The 16,785-nt window shown below is 41.3% G+C and overlaps 1 protein-coding gene across 4 annotated transcripts; it reads right to left on the reverse strand.

Moving 5' to 3' along the window:
• Nucleotides 1-4,858: 4,858 nt before the first annotated feature.
• On the reverse strand, nt 4,859-16,383 carry usp8 (ubiquitin specific peptidase 8). Of its 4 annotated transcripts, XM_028580073.1 has the most exons (20): nt 16,216-16,382; nt 15,304-15,469; nt 14,758-14,902; nt 14,544-14,629; nt 14,304-14,436; nt 13,891-13,945; nt 13,586-13,757; nt 13,219-13,381; nt 12,967-13,108; nt 12,053-12,339; nt 11,929-11,952; nt 11,455-11,841; nt 10,508-10,582; nt 10,060-10,358; nt 9,640-9,861; nt 9,342-9,552; nt 7,925-8,161; nt 7,325-7,467; nt 6,971-7,103; nt 4,859-6,406 (listed from the first exon to the last, which is right to left on the reverse strand). In XM_028580073.1, the coding sequence occupies exons 2-20, from the start codon at nt 15,405-15,407 to the stop codon at nt 6,248-6,250; spliced, it is 3,177 nt and encodes a 1,058-aa protein (XP_028435874.1). In that variant the 5' UTR covers nt 15,408-15,469; nt 16,216-16,382; the 3' UTR covers nt 4,859-6,247. The 4 variants fall into 4 exon arrangements, with proteins under 4 accessions (XP_028435874.1, XP_028435866.1, XP_028435849.1 ...); XM_028580065.1 differs by having other exon boundaries at nt 11,470-11,952; nt 16,216-16,383; XM_028580048.1 differs by having other exon boundaries at nt 11,455-11,952.
• Nucleotides 16,384-16,785: the final 402 nt, after the last annotated feature.

Below are 16,785 nucleotides of genomic sequence, written 5' to 3' on the forward strand. Positions count from 1 at the left end.
AAGCTGGCTGTGGACAGCAGCATCGCTGTGCCTGTTCTGCAACAACTAAACAGCAGCTCCTACCAAGACACAAGTTTAACAAATCACTCTAAGCTAAGGTAAGTCTCACCGTAGTATTCTAGTGTTTCAAGTCAAGCTAATAACAGCTTTCACAGATGTGTGAAAAAAATAGACAGCTTTCTATTTCTGAAAGTATTTGATGTCTAAAAATATATTTGTATAAAGGCTAACTGTGGAAGGCTCCGTTATTTTGAAATCAATTAATTTCAGTGCAGCTTCATCTACGACAAACAATGAAATTTGGAAGTACTTTTTGTCAGGATAGTGCACAATCAATTAATTAACAGACAGTTGTGCAAGAAGAAATGTATGCGCTATCAATCTCTCTATTAATACAGATTTTAATAGTATAGTTAATATATTGTGTACATAGTGCAATGAAGAGTAAGAAGATACAGTGTATATAAGATAACAGCACAGTAGTCTTTCAGTGTAAACTGGGTAAACATTTAATATTAGGGCTGCAACTAATGATTATTACCATATTATATAACATTAGTAATGATTATGCCAGTTATCTTTTAAATTAAATGATTATTCGTTAAGTCAATAATATTTCAGAAAATATTTCCCAGACTCCCAAGATGACATCATGAAATTGCTTTGGTCCCAAATGCAAATATATTCAATTTACAATTATTTAATTACAACAAATGTTTGACGTTTTTCTTGATACATTACTTAAACGATTAATGATCAAAATTGCTGCTGATTCCTTTTCTGTCGATTCGATTTTAAATGTGACTATATTAAATTATGATACAATTTGCATCGTTGAGGAACAGGAATAAGGATGTGGTTTTGGGGTTTCTGTTCACTGGTCTTGCAGGATGAATTCCATCAGTGTGGAAAATGAGAAACAGGGCTGCAGCTCGGCAGTGAAGCTGCAGTCGGGCTGGAACAGACCAGGAGTGTGCGGTTTGGATAACTCCGGCAACTCCTGCTACTTAAATGCTGTGTTACAGTGTCTGTGTTCCACTGTGCCCCTCGTGGAGCACCTCCTTCATCGGGCTACTCGCAATGAGCTGGGAAGGTAAGGCCCCCCACCACCATCTCTCTTGCATGTTGACAGTCATGTTTTATCCCCAGCGGTTTAACCTCTGTTCATGCAGGTCTAAGTGGCGCGTGGCTGGGATGTTTGTCCGCCTGCTGGAGGAGATGTGGCTGGGAAGGAGCTCCAGCTGTGCCCCTGTGGAGGCCAGGTCTGTGCTGTGCTCCATCCTCCCCCAGTTCAACAACCACTCCCAGCAAGACGCCCAGGAACTGCTGCTCTTTCTCCTCAATGCGCTACACGACGACCTCAAAAAGGTCGGTGCAGCAACATCCGTCCCTCACCACGTAACCTCTCTCTGGCAAATCACTACACCTACAGAAAGTAAATCTGTGTACATCTGTTGACAAGGTGGCAAAGCGCCTGATGCACTCCTCAAGACGACAACCGAGACAAGACCAGAATAGAAACTGTGCCAGCGCAGCGGGGGAGTCCAGCACCATTGTCTCACATCTGTTTGAGGGCCAGCTGGGCTACATGACCCTCTGCATGCACTGCAGCCACCAGACACACAGCACACAGACCTTCACTGAACTTTCACTGCCAATTCCAACAGACATCATTAAGTGCTCCATTCAGGTATTTTTTTTTTTTATATTTTTAAACACATAGAACAGACAAACACAATTGAACAGCTGTGCAGCGCTGAGCTATCGTTTTCTTGGTTGCGGTTGAGCCAGCTAGCCAAATTTCAGCCAAGTCTCCCAAGCAGGTGTAATTTAGAGTCATCATCAAGTAACAAAACAATCGGGTCAGTAGGAATACGACATCCTAATCACATCAGATATTATTGATGTTGTTTTATTCCAAAACTCATGGACCCGTTCACACTCCCAGACCATGTGCAGGGAAGTTCCAGTTAGTTCAGGTTGGCAGAACGTGCAATAGGGAGTGGAAATGGCTTTAGAGACGTATCTCTTCTGGAAAATGGGAAATGTTGTCCCACACTGTTTCCCAATTAATTACGTTCCCCTCCGAGCTCAGCTCTCGTTCCCATTCCTTTAGTATTGGGAGTTCTCCTACGGATACTTGCATCAGTTTAGCATAAATCCCGGACCATTCAGGTACTTTTTAACCCTTGTTTTGTCCTTCGGGTCCCAGTGACTCGAAGGACAAAACAAGGGTTAATACAGCACCTTAGTGCTTTTTTGTACAGCATTTTGGTCAGCTTAAACTGTGTTTAAATGTGCTCTAGAAATAAACTTTACTTACTTACTTTACAAGAGACAGGGTTTAGAGAGCAATTCTCAACAAAGTAAATGGAAGAACATAACCCTTGTATTGTCCTTGGGGTCACTGGGACCCAAAGGACAACACAAGTTAACAGCTGCTGCAGGTGCCTTTTTACAACATCATCCAGACTGTATGCAGGTCATGATTTAAATATTGGTTGTCTTGTTCTTTACTTTCTCACACTCGTGTCTCTACGTTGTGCAGGATTGCCTGTCACTGTTCTTCGAGCAGACTATCCTGACCAGAGGAGAGCAGATGTTGTGTTCGGGGTGTGGGATGAGGAGAGAAACGGCAGTCCTCACTTGTTTGGACAAACCTCCCGAAATCCTAATGTTGCACCTGAAACGGTGGGTAGACACAATAACAATGTGTTAAAGGCAACTTAATAATAAGGGTGCATGTTTAATTGATGACTCTTTAGTAATCTGAACAAATGCATGTGATTTATAACTTAAATCATAATATATTAACACATATTAAACAATCTCACCTAAAAGGTCCACATGATCTTCATAAGCAGAGGAACTTTGCCCAGTTGTCATAGAAATGTAGAGCTATTAATTCAGTGTCAGAGTGAATTCAGAGTCAGCATTCATAATGTTAAAGTGCTTAACAGTGTATTCATATGGAGCAACAGACCTTCACAATCAATCATGTGCATTCATTCAAGAAGAGCCTTGTATATTTTATACACTAACTTGAGTTATTATGAAGGGCTACTGTGTCTAAATACCCTGGAGAACTAATGTTGTGGGTATTATTAGCTGTAAACCATGATCTCTTCTGAAATATGATCCTCATCTCGTCTGCAGGTTTGGTTGTAAGGGGAAGAACCAGGTGAAACTGAGGACGAATGTTGTGTTCTCCATGAGGCTCAATCTCTCCCCGTTTCTATCCAGCTCAGTACAGGACACCTCATATTCCTCATACCGCCTATATGCTGTTGTGGTCAGTAAACATATACGGGCTAAATTACTATTTAGATTACAATTTATTACAATACCAATTGATTCTTTGAATCTGGAAGGTGTAGTTAGACGTTTTCTTATCCGTTTTACACTGGGCAGATGCAAAAAATAACTTGGACACAAACAGACATTTTTTTTATTAGAATAGTTTTGGTTCTGTGATTTTTGGAGTTTAAGGAAAACATCATTCCCCTTTATTTCACATATTATTTTATGATGCCAGGATGGCAATGCATTTCTGCAGCGGTCATACCTCCTTTATAATGCAATCCGGGGCTTACGGAGTGATGTTCTTTAATACAGGTGTCTTCAAGGATTTTTAAGCCAACAGCCCCTTAACTGAAAGAGAGACGGAGCAGGGACCCCCTACTACATATATTGTATAAAATAAAGGTGCATATTTAACTGGGCCTACAATTACATGTAGGGCGGCCTAAAGCCATATACCTTTTTTTTTTTGCATAGAATACTAAGCTTTTAAAATAGCCTTATAATTGTTGGCATGCTTTTATAAATCATGTTTTCATTTGAAAACATGTGGCACAGTAAATCCTCAGGATTAACTGTATCTGTGGATGGCTACCTTAGTGACCACCTGTCCTTTAGGTCAGTTAGCCTATCCTCCAGCAGAAATTTATATTTGCTAATAATATGTTGGATTCAAGACTTTTACATTTTTTAAAAGAAATTAAAAAATGTACAATAATTTGGAGGCCCCCTTGCATTGACTCTGAAGACCGCCTAGGTGTCCCAGGCCCCCTGTTGAATATCCCTGCTTTAATACATTTGGGGAGGACAGTCTTGATTAGATTTGTTTTTACACGATACACAAAAATGGCAACTACAGCACAATATTTGCATGAAATGATGCAATGAAGAATTAAGTTTTGATCTTGTCTTTTAGACTGTATAATGTTCACGTAAATGAACCCTCTCCTTCTCCAGAACCACACAGGTCATCTTCACACGGGTCACTACACAGCTCTGTGCCACAATGCCCTGACTCAGACCTGGCACTGTTTTGATGACTCAGCGATCCGAGAGGTACCGGACAGCCTCGTGCAATCTCCAAATGCCTACGTGCTGCTCTACAGCCGTAAGCGCTTTCAAAAGCCAAAGATCCACGGACTCTGAGCTCTCCAACCAGCCGACCATGGGGCGGAGTCTCAACTTGCTTTTTGTTGTTTTATCGATACTTTAAAAAAATAAATAAAATAGTTATCAATCATGAGTCAACAATGTTTTAGAAGTCCAATGTTATCGGTGAAGTACTCTTTTAAAATGCATTTAAATCTGTTCCCCATCAGTGGCCTTGCATCAGTCAGACAACATCACTGATGCTTGTTTTTGTGCTGACTTCACCATAACTGTTCTCCAAATAAATGTAAAGCATTGACTTGTGTGCCCTTATTATAGTCTCTAAGTGTTTGTGTGTAACATTTATACATCATATAGTCTTATATCCTCAGGAATGAAATGACTAGAAGATCAACGGGCGGGATTTCATGCAGCTGATCCTGAAACAAACAGTCATTCAGACACAAACACTAATTTGAAGCAGTTTTAATAAATATGAGTTGTTTGTGGTTAATATAATCATTATATCTGAAACAAATTGTAAAATAAAATCAACATGTACAAGTAGAAAGAAAAGAGATCACGACATCATGCTAGGCAATACAACTTTGCTCAGGAAATCAAATCCTGTCAGATCTCTGGTCCATTCAGAAAAAAAAAAAAACATCGGTATACTTTGAGTTTGCTCTCGGTCGGTTGGTCGGTCGGTCAGGCAGCAAATGTTGACGCTCTGGTGTCAGTGAATAAGGTCAATTTCTTATGTTTTCATATTCTCACAGGTATTCTCCTCAGTACTGGATACAGAAATAAAATGAAAAGCAGTGAAAGGATGCCAAGTTATCACAGTCATTTTTCCTCTAAATAGTTGTTGTGTTTGAATATAATAATGTAAAGAGTTAAGTACGTTTAACAGAGAATAAATTCTACAACAAAGTGTGTAGGTGCAGGTAGGTTTTTCTGTCACTGCCTGGACCGAGCAAGACCTACAAGCTCAGCAACAGCATCGTTTTAAAGCATTCTGAGGCGAGTATTGATGTCTGCTATTAAACGTGTTCTACATAAACTTAAATGGATTGCATATTGTGTAAGTGCAACAACGTGGCTAATGCGAACAAGCAACAATCTCAATTCCCTCCTCTCTTTTACGAAGAATGCAAAAGTGGAGACCCACTCCCTTCCATCTCCTTGAGGATCATGTTAAAACATCAGAAGGCTATAGAGTTAAACCCCCTCCAACACACAGTCTTTGTCATTATGAATATGTTGATACTACAGTATAATGGCTGCTACTGAAAATCATAATTTGGTCACTTAACACATTAAAACACCTTGCCCTCCAGTATTTACATTGTTGAATGTGCAACATCAGCATTGGTTAAGAATGAACAACTGGTAACCCTGGTGTAGACACAGGCTGATCCGTTCTGCGATACGGCCATCCCCGCTGACTGCAACAGAAATGAGAGTGAAGAGCATCGGAACCAGCTGTCAGCCCTACAAACGCCACCGTTAAGAAGTCAGAGTTAAAAGGAGCATCTGTTTAGTCACTAGATGATCAGTAATGTGAACAGACAGCATGTTTAAACAGGTATAGGGTCCTCTAGTAGCTGAAGCATTGCACAGTGTTCCTGCCCCTTCCTCCGATCTGCGACAGACAAGGACTCTCCTCGCAACTCGCTCGAGTGCGTCCTCGCGTGCACGTCCACGACTAGTCAACCCGCAGCGACGTGCACCAGGTCCCCTCAGAGCTGTGATTTTAAAAAAGAAGAAGAAAAAAAAAAAAAAAAAAACACCCTCTAGGCTTGAGCGTGCGCTGCTCTGGTGTTCTAGTGTTGCCTCTCTGTGTCCTACGGCTCCGTCACAGGTTGGAGTAAAACAGGATGTAGGCTGCCGAGGACTTGACGGAGGAGGTGGAGATCTCCGTCACCTCGTGGTCATCAAACTTGTACCAGCGCTGTTTGGGGGCGTTCTTACAGTAGGCTGTGTAATGGCCGCCGTCTAAACCCCCGTAGTGGTTCTGGGAGCGGAAAAGAAGGTTCATATAAACATTATTATATTTAGTTCTTACTTGTGAAATATCTGCAGTTTCGCATGTGTGCTTCCAAAACCTTTTCTCAGCTTAGCCTGCCTGTAAAAACGTGTTTTTGCTACAAACTCCTTTCTTCTGAAGAAAACCCGTTACTGTGTATTATGTAAGGTTATCTTACGGTCAATATGTCTTGCTGTCAAGCAGCCGAACACATTGGTGTGTTTATGGCACAAAGGCTGCTTGACTAGTAGAACCGATGTGGGTTTGGTTTATTTTCCAACCATTTATGGACTCTGCCAACCGAAGGACTGACTGCTTTATGGAAGGTGTACGAGATATAACTACATAGCAATAGTAATACACTGCTATGTACAGTACTCCGTACTACTGAGTGCATCTCTTATCTTCCTTTTAATGTTTGATTTCTTGAGTATACCTCTTGTTTTTATCTGTTGTTTCACAGCCTACAGTCTCTTAACCTCTCCTGTAATATATTTCCGTTATTTTCTCTGAAATAAACTTCACAACAGAATTAATATCACTTCCACTTACAGACACTCCAAACAGGCTGTATCTCTTCAGGGTCTGTTTGGGTCCGATGACGTACTGGGCCAGGTCCAGAGTGTCTAGAGAAAAGTCTACGGACGTCTGCAGCTTCTGCTTCCATCTACCCTCATAGGAGAATCTGTGGAAATTATGCCCATTAAAAAGAAAGAGTGTCAGATGTGGAGGCAGTGAGAAAATGGCCAAAAATATAAAATCTAATCTTATTCCCCAAAACAGTGAAAGTGCGCATTTGGTTTTACTAAAGAACAACAGCGAGAAGTTCTTTGCTCATCAGTAGGCGAGTGTCAAAACATTTGGTCTTCGTCTGCATCATTTTTAATTTCTGACATCACAACAGACCGTTTTAAGTGCACCAGGAGAATGGGCGGGACCTTCCAGATCTCCAGTTTCTTGGTGGAATCTCTGTGGGCTTTGCAGTGTCTGCAGAACACCTTGTTGTTGTCCGTCAGCTTCTCTTCCTTGGAGAACAGCCTCAGACAATCCTGCCAAGAAGCATCGAACATATCGGTCAAGTATAAGTGCCTAAAATTTCCCTCGGGATGAATAAAGTAAGTAAGTAAGTATCTATCTATCTAAAAAAGCAACAACAAAAAACAGTTACAGATCATAAAGCTTATATTTTTGTTGTGACTTTTATTTATATACATAGAAACTCAAGATGTAGTGAGATTGTGCATTTGTCAAGAGAAAAACTGAAACTCAACAGTACAGCCTTAACAGGTGAGAATAGTGTGTAAATGTTCACTTTAATGTGAACTCTGCAGTACCCGCAGTAAACTTTTTTTGTAAACTGTTTTTCACTGCCCTCAATGAACCAGAGTACTGTAAAGGAAAACATGGTCTTTCTGACAAGCTTAAAGCTCATCTCAAACTGTAAAAAGCAGAAGAAAAAAAACTCCTGACACACGCTTTGATGCGCGTGTTTAATGTCTGACCGACCTGCAGGGAGCACTTGCTGGTGGAGGCCAGAGGCAGCGACAGGTACATAAAGGTCTCAAATGTCCGGGACTTGCGATGGCAGGTCAGACACTGCACAGTGGACTTGAACTGGCCCTGAAACAGCGCTACGATGATGGACTCGTTCAGCAGCTTGTGTTTGCTCCAGGCCAAGTCGGCTGCCGTCTGATCATCCAGATGGTCGTTTTCCTCCTCCTTGTACCGCTTCCTGTTGTCCGCCTGACACCGTAGAACGGAAAAAAACAACATGTTGGTACACACACACAACTGCGGCTTTAGGTGTTAGCAAAACCTGCCTTCTTGATTCATAACCGATGCAAAAATATACTGGTCATAATTACAATGCTACAGTTAGCGCTGAAAACACAACTCCGTGACAACTGCAGACTGAATGTAAGCGATCCGCTTTGTTTTCAACACCTATCTAATGTCTTTCAGCTTCATTAGCATGCAGTTCAGCCAGATCCCTCTCATTATGACAGGTAGGAAGATATGAGAGGCAGATTAACACTTGCTAATTAATATCTCATTAATTAGATTGATGATTAGGCTGATTGATCATATAGCCAGGAGACTGGGACAGGGCCAGCCTGATGGCAGACAGGTCTGAACATCACACAAAAGGGATGTGATGAGATGGAGAGGGTTTCATGAGAAATGCACATCATCGGCTGTTACAACCTAATTGGCACCTCATCGTTGACATTTGAAATAGCTTGAAAAAGGTAAAATGGGGTGAACGTATTACTTTAACTCAACACCAGGTGGAGACAGTTGTCCCAATATCTCAAAGCCGCCTGTTCTTTTAAGAACCATCTCTGACAGCTTCACTACGAAACATAAATCAGGTTTTGAGGAGTCTAAAAAAAAAAAAAAAAAAAAATAGAAAAACGCAACATGATCTTTTTCTGTATTTTAACTAATTAACCTAGTCCTTTTCCCCCCATTCAGATGCACATGAAGCCAGTACAATCAGTGGATACTGTAATGCAATGAGCATATCTTGGGTCTACATGCACAGAGGTTCCAGACAGATGCAGACACGCCACACTCACACTGCTGCAGGAGGACCAAGGACACACAGCTCTTTACTTACTCTCTAATTTGCCATCAAAATGAAACCAGGTGAAAAAAAAACAGAAAGAAGGAAAATGATAAAAGACTATGTTTCAATTGTTAACAGGCAAATGTGAAACAACTTACAGGGGTAGTAGAAGACAAGTCATAGAAAGCCATGGTTAAAATGAATAAATTACTTATTTATTCGCTCAATATTTAATTCAGGGTGAGCACATTCAGATGAGAGCGTTAATCCTAGCAGATATCAAAAGCTTTTTAAGACTTTAATTATGCCATACTTTAATCTCTAAATCTCGAATGAAACAAGTGTGCGTGCTACCTTGTTGAGGTCCTCGTGGAGCCCATCCATGAGGAACAGCAGCAGCTCCTGGGAGTCTTGCTGGTCATAGCCAGCAAACTGGTCATTGATCTTGCCTATGGTGATCTTGAAGTCCCGCGGGCTGATGCACTTGTACAGACCGGCCCACAGGGCCTTCATGATCACACCAAACTCCTCCGCCACCTCCCCTTTATGACCAAGGATGTTTTGCCTGCCAGAGGAAAAGAGATGTTAAATATGTGCCTCATACATGATTGATTCCTAATGGTAAGCAACTCCACGTATATGGGCCCCTGACCTGTTGATATCCTCCAGGTAGAAATTGTTGTTGAAGTACTCAGCCATGCCAGGAGTGTTACACAGACACTGCAAGATAGAATTCATGTAGCATGTGTTGCCCATGTTACGAAGGCCAGTTAGGGATGGACCATTGCCTCCAAATGTAGGATTCAGGTTGCGAATTTTGGCAGCTGACGGCCGTGCAATCTCGACTTTGGAATAGACTTTAGCACTGGGAGGTCTGCAGGGCAGAGGAGCAACATTAGAGAATACCAGAGCAGTTCCTGCAGAGATAAGACTAAAGGAAACACAATGTGTAATATATCCAAAGCGATACAGTGCAGACAGATAATGTAACAGACACTAGATGCATTGTCCAATTATCACAGATGCTGGAACATCCCGAAATTGACAGACCTAAAACCTCTGTGTGCCTTACTTGGTCTCTCTGTTGATGGTGGGTATAACAGCAGCAGTGGTCGGAGCGCTGGCCTTCTTCTGGCCCTCCTCCCTCAGGTCCTGGCTGATATCAGGGGAGGAGTAGGAGCGTTTCAGTTTAGACTGTTCCCGCTCTTGTTCACAGTTGGTGTCTGGCTCAGCTGGTTGTGGGGTTTTCTGTTTAACTGTTGGTGGCGTGGAGGGTGGAGTCTGGGGAACAGTGACCTCAGGAGGGTACAGGTGGACACGGTTGGTTGGGGAATGGTAGTACCGGTAGGTCCCCGTCACCGTGTCAAGGAACTAGCCAAAAATGGAGGGGTGAACATGAAAAGAAAATGGAACATTAGGTTGAAAGGAAAAATCAGGGGCATAAGGAAATAATTACTTTTCAATGAAAATATGCCTTTTTAACTTTTTTCATTTAACTTTCAGATTTAAACATCTCGTACCTTCATCCAACCGATTGGAAGGCCAGGTACACTCCTACCCATCTCCTCACTCCTTGCTCTGGTCAGGGGCTCCCTCTGTGGGAAAAACACACAGCAACTCTACTTAGAAGTTCATTACAGAAATAATTATGAGTGACCGTTTCATGGGGAAGGTAAAAGGAACGCTGGGTATTTCTGAAGACCAACATCCCAGATATATCTGGCATTGTTCAAGCATTAAACGGTTGGACTCATATACCAAACGTCCATGTTTTTGTGAAGCAGAAAAGATGCTGTTTAAATCTTTTTAAACAAAACAAATACTAACTTCAGTCTCCAGTTTTCTTCTAAACAGACTTAATTTACATATGTAGTTGATGCATTTGCATTCTGTCATATACTCCACTCAGACTAACGCAGGTTAAACACACGTCAGTGATCAATCTGAATGGAAAGAGCTGGACAGTATGAGCTAGAGGAGAGTGTGAAAGAGCAAACATACAGAGAAAATGAAAGTGAAACTTAACTTTTATTAGGTACTTCTGTGATAAATTCTTCTGGATAACTTAATAGTTTACAAGAAGTGTGTGGAGTCACAGTTACAGATGCCGAGCAGCCTCCGAGTGAAACGTAGATGAAATATGCATGCACTAGATGATAAGATTGATGGGCTGTGTGTTTATAAAGTGTATGGACATGTGGATTTGTGGTCTCATTGTCTAAAGATAACAGCAAAGGATTTCACAGTTTCTTTTTAGCCACACATGTAACACACAGGGCTTTAAGGAACTCTTGAGGTTAGCATTGGATCCCTTTTGTTCACTTTTCTGATTGCATTGGATGCTTGTGTTGTAACTGGCAAAAGCAAAAACGGTAAACCTGCCTTTAACATTCATTTTGTGCTTGCAGTTTCCCAGGGACACAGGAGTGAAATGAGACATTTCATACGGAAAGAAAATAGGACCTACCTTAATTTCACTTACAAGATGGTTGGGAGCAGGCGAGTCCAGAGACATACTCTTCGAAGGAGTGTCAGAGCTCTGCTCCTTTCCCCTCCTCTCTTTCTCGTCCCACAGCTTGTTCTTTTTATCTCCCTCTTCTTCTGCCTTCTGTCTTTCCAGTTTCTTTTTCTCCTGAAGTCCATTCTCCTCCTCTTCCTTCTTCCTCTTCTCACTTTGTTCCCTTTCTAGCCTTTCCTTCTGTTCCTTCTCCTGGCTCTCCTCCTCTATGCGACGCTCCTGGATGCGTTTCTCCTGCTCTTGCCTCGCCTTCTCCATCCCTGCCACCACATCTGAGTGTATCTGGCTTTGTTCTTCTTTAGACAGAGAAGTGTTGGAGACGAGGGGCGGTTTGACTGAGCGATCGGGGACAAATGGGCCGTTCTGCGTGGGGTCCTTCGCTGACCCGTTGTGGCTGGGCTTAGGCTCGTCCGACACCCGGACCGAGGGTTTCTTGGTACGGTCAAACTACGACAGGTGAACAGGAGGATAAAGCAAATACATGAGTGATATATAGACACACTAAAGTCCTTAATGTTTTTGTACTCTCCCAGAATATTTAGTATACCTGTGGGAAGGCTTTGGCTGTTGCAGGTGACTGGCTGGATGTGCCTGCCACAGGGCCCTTCTTACTAAGGTCTTGCTCAGAATTTGTAGAGCCTGTGACTGTGGAATTGACAGCATCTGGCAGCCTGTCAATCACCATGGAAGTTTTAGATGCGGGGGGTTCTGCTGGTGCAACCCCATTCACCAGCACAGGAGCGGAGGCTTCATGGGGCTCAGGTATAACCTCGGGCTCTGGTAGAGGTGGGGTCGGAGGCTTTGGTTCCTCCAGGGATGGGTAGCTAAAGTTCACTGTTCAAAACATCAAAGAAAGTTAATTAATTGAAGAGAGAATCATATTCTTAGACATATTAGACTAAAGAGTCCAGCAACACTTAATGAGCAATACAAGATTAGTATCTCTATAAAAAAATAACTCACTGTACTTAACACAAGCCTTTACACTGCTACTGGTGAAGAATGCAGGTTGTGAGCTGGAATAACTGGTCGTGATGTGCAATATAGTTACTGTAGGAACATGTGTAAGAGCCATTTAAATGTGATTTAGAAACTAGTGTGTGTATTTATGACGTTTTGACAAAAAACAGAGACATACAGTAAGAAAACACTAAAAGCTGTTGTGATTAGTTGATTGTTGGTGTATTTTAGGGTGCAGGAAGGATAAAATCCAGAAAACACAAGCATAATCTGGGATGCATGGCTCAAGAATAGATTTTTTGGTGAATATGAATATATAATAGTATGACATTTTGACAGAATTAGGCCAACTTTATTTTAATCAATTCATTTGCTTTTATAATTTTTTTTTAAACAAATAACATCAGTTGCATTAACACAACCACTGCCAACAAATTAAACTACATAGCCTGAATAATACAAAGAGCCAAAACTCTAACGTGCGGTGCTGGTATTACTCACACTGAGGGAGGGAGCTGATGATATTCTGTCTAGGGGGGCGGACTTTAGCGTTGGTTGTGTACATGGGGTAAAACAACAGCCAGTTCTCGTAGCCTCCCTCCAGCACCAGTGGCTCACTACGCAGGATGGTGATGCTGTCCCACTGTTGAGTGTGCAAACACATCATTGTACCTCACAGGAAGGTTCTGCTGTTGTTATTCACACTCATAAGCGCATGCACAAATGCCAACCCCCACACACTCACATAGTTACCTTATAGAGGGCATCTTTGAGGCTGCGCAAGGTGGTGCCCAGTGAAAGGTCAGTGACAGAACTAAACCAGTCCAGCAGGACTATATAATCCACAAACCCCCGCCGCTTCCAATGCTCTTTCGACACCTCGGGCAGCTTCGCCTCAATCTGATTCACAGTGATTCTAAACACAGAGAGGTTTAGGAATAAAGACTTTGTTTGACAGTAAGTGACATGAACAGAGGAAACAGAAAAACAAGTTAACAAAAAGGGAAAAAAGATAATAGATTCATTCATATTATCACTCCAAAATCAGATTACAAATTACACATTCAGTGTCAGATCAAACAACCAGGTATGAAGCCTGATGTCCAATCCCCTTTCTCACCCCGGGCTAATGGCCTCCTCAGGCACGCTGACGCAAGTCTGGCCTGGGACCTGAATGCGAGACTCCTCAAAGTCCCTGTGGCTGCGGGCATCCATGACAATCATTGTAATCGTCTGGTCCTTCATCATGTGGAAAAGCTTCTCAGCTGAGATCCCACCAGCTGACACCGCAGCTATCAGGTTAAGTCATTAAATCAACACAAGACAAACAAAAAGACTAAACATAATAGCAGTAAAAGTCTCCGTTTATAGAATGATTTCCACCTCAGAAATAACTTCAGACTTCTTTTGTGTTATTCTGCTTACCTTTTGAGGTTGCTTTCTTCAATTCATTCTTCAGTTCATTTTGTTCTCCTTTTACCTGACATACAGACACAACATTCATCTTGTCAAAAACCTGAATATTGAATTGCTGATTCCATTTGGCTTTATTTCTTCTTACATTAAATAACTCCAAACAATAAAAAACATACCATTACTTAAAACATATATTCATTCATATACTGTATTTGCTAATGAAGCTAGTAGTGTTGCTGTTATTACTGCTATGATGTGAACTGTCAATAAAACCGTTTACCTATAGTGAGTGTAGACTCAAATACAACCAAACGATGGTTATTTACGTATATTATAATGTACATTATATTTCTCTTTGGAATCAAGTGTCTGCCTTAAGTGAGTATGTTTTAATATGGAGACATTGGACAGTGCCTCTCTACCTTTTTGCTGTCCTTCTTGTTTGCCGATGACACTTTTGGATGACCATCTTTTTCTGTTATTTCCTCCTTCCTTTTCTTCTCCTCTTGTCTCTCCATCTCCTCAAGTTTTTTTCGAACTTCAACTTCCTCATACCTGTTTAAAATGAAAGATTAGCTAAGTTGAACATAAATATTCCAATGTTATATGCAGCTGATGCATTAATAAGGTGTGTACAGTCTAAGACAAGCAAAGCCTCTAACCTGAGTTTAAGGCTTTCAGAGAGCTTCTCGGCTTCTTCAATGGCTTTCTTAAAGCTGTTTTGCCCAAGCATGGTCATGTAGTACTCCTTTATACATTGAAATAGAGAAGAGTTACACACAGAAATACCTAACTTCAATTATTGATACATTACAACAAGTCTTTACATAAAAATGCACAGGGAAAAAAATTTGATTTTACAAATATTAACTATACCGGTTGCTGCTTGAAGTCTAGTCTTTTCTTGATGATGTCATATACTGTTAAATACTTCATGTACAGCACATAAGCTTTCTCCTCATCTCTGTCCAGACGACACTCCTCTGCCGCCTTGAAGATTTTGCAGGCACTCTGAACATAGCTGAAACACAGCAAATAAAAAAACAAACAAAAAAAAAACAATGTCCATGATTTGACTGTTATCCTCATCTCTCTCCCCTCACTTAGTAGTAGTAGATAACTTTATTGTCCACGTGAGGCAGTTGGGTTTGCGGCACAGTCGCAAGGCACTTCATGACAAGACATCAGACATACGATACAAACAAATAATCCCTACATCAGACACCGACAGACATAACATGAAGAACATACATCACACACTACAATACACTATACACCCTTGGGTATGAACAGGCCAGTTGGACATCTAGATTATTTTGACTGGTTTAAGGCTTTTATGGCGAAAGTTCCTATGTGCTATGAGTGTGTTCTACTGTACTGGGTTACTGGATTGATACAAGTAAACATGAAACCTAAAGTTACCTTCTGGTACTTGTCTTGTCCGGCTTGATGTCAGCCTTTTTATTGAGTTCAGCCAGAGATGTGGACAGATATAGCTCTTTGGCCCCGGTGGAAACTGCAGGCATTTTCGCGGGTGTGTTCAGTCAGAGGTCACAGTTTCAGTGCTGTACACAAGCTCTGAACATATCTGAAAAGAAGTTTGTGAGTCCAAAATAAAGTAAACACAAAAACATTCAACTAGTTGTGTTGCAAATCTATTTGAAAAGCGTTAGCTAAGATATAAGTTGCTCTTAGCTTCCAATACAAATTGAGTTCCTCACTTGCCATTAGCTGTCACGCAGCATTTAAACATGGTCTCAATTAGACAACGTTAAGCCAAACATATAGCTAAGACATGACGAAGAAAAGTTACATCTAGCTAGCTAACCTGGGATGTTGCTCTCAGTGTTATCGTATTAGCAACATTAGCTAGTTAGCTTGTGGTTGTTAGTTAGCTAGCTAGCAGAACACTAACAACAACAACAACAACAACAACAACAGTTTTCTGGCTAACGTAACGTTTAAGTCGCGACCATCTTTCTTGACTGGAGGCCTGTTGGGCAGCTAACGGACAACTAAACATACGTTATTCAACATATAACATTGACCAACCACATATTTAATATAAACGTCTTTTAGCTAGCCAACTAATTAATGTACCACGCGTTGCTACCTTCGGAGTTATTCAGATAGCAAACGTTAGCAAGCTACGTTCTGAGCTCACGCAGTTGAGCGTCACATTACGCTACCCTGGGTTATTTAACTAACTACAGAACAAATAGCCACGGCTACAATCACATTCAGTAGTAAAGGGACACCCTCTAGTAATAATGCCAACATACATTTAGTGAACGATTGTTTGGCAAGATACTGTTAATTTAATATTTAAATTACCTCTTTCTGATCCGTTGCTTACACTTTAGCTACTCCTTTGACAGCTGATTCCTGGCATAGAAAAAAAATTCTCGCTCCTTGTTCCGCATTCTTTTCTTCATCTTCTCTGACGTTTTGCGTCAGCTGGTATCCTCATGTTGCATTACTGCCACCTTCTGGAGATCATGTTCTGCTTCACTGGCCATTTTCTCTTGTCCTGTCCATTTTGTCCCACCTTCTTAGTATTCCAAACTCTCAAATCTAAAAAAAATCGTGTGTAGCCTAGTAGCCCTGCTTTTGTATAGCTCAATATACATACCCTGTGCCATTTATGTTTTGTATGCTATCACACCTTGAATGTTTCAGATTATTTACATTGTTTACAAAACCAGTCAGAGGTGTTTCTTCAATGTGTAGTGTTCAAATTGCTGTGCCCTATTGTTAATCATGTTATAGCTTTGCACTGCCCTGCACTCTTGCACTACTTGTAGGCCTACTTCAATCTACAGTGTGTTGCCTATCTGTTGCCTGTATATGTTTGTTTGCTTCCTTTTGCTGCTTGTCTATATTTGTATCTTCCTGGGAAATTAA

This window comes from Perca flavescens, chromosome 1, assembly GCF_004354835.1.
Source record: "Perca flavescens isolate YP-PL-M2 chromosome 1, PFLA_1.0, whole genome shotgun sequence".
NCBI classification, from domain to species: domain Eukaryota; kingdom Metazoa; phylum Chordata; class Actinopteri; order Perciformes; family Percidae; genus Perca; species Perca flavescens.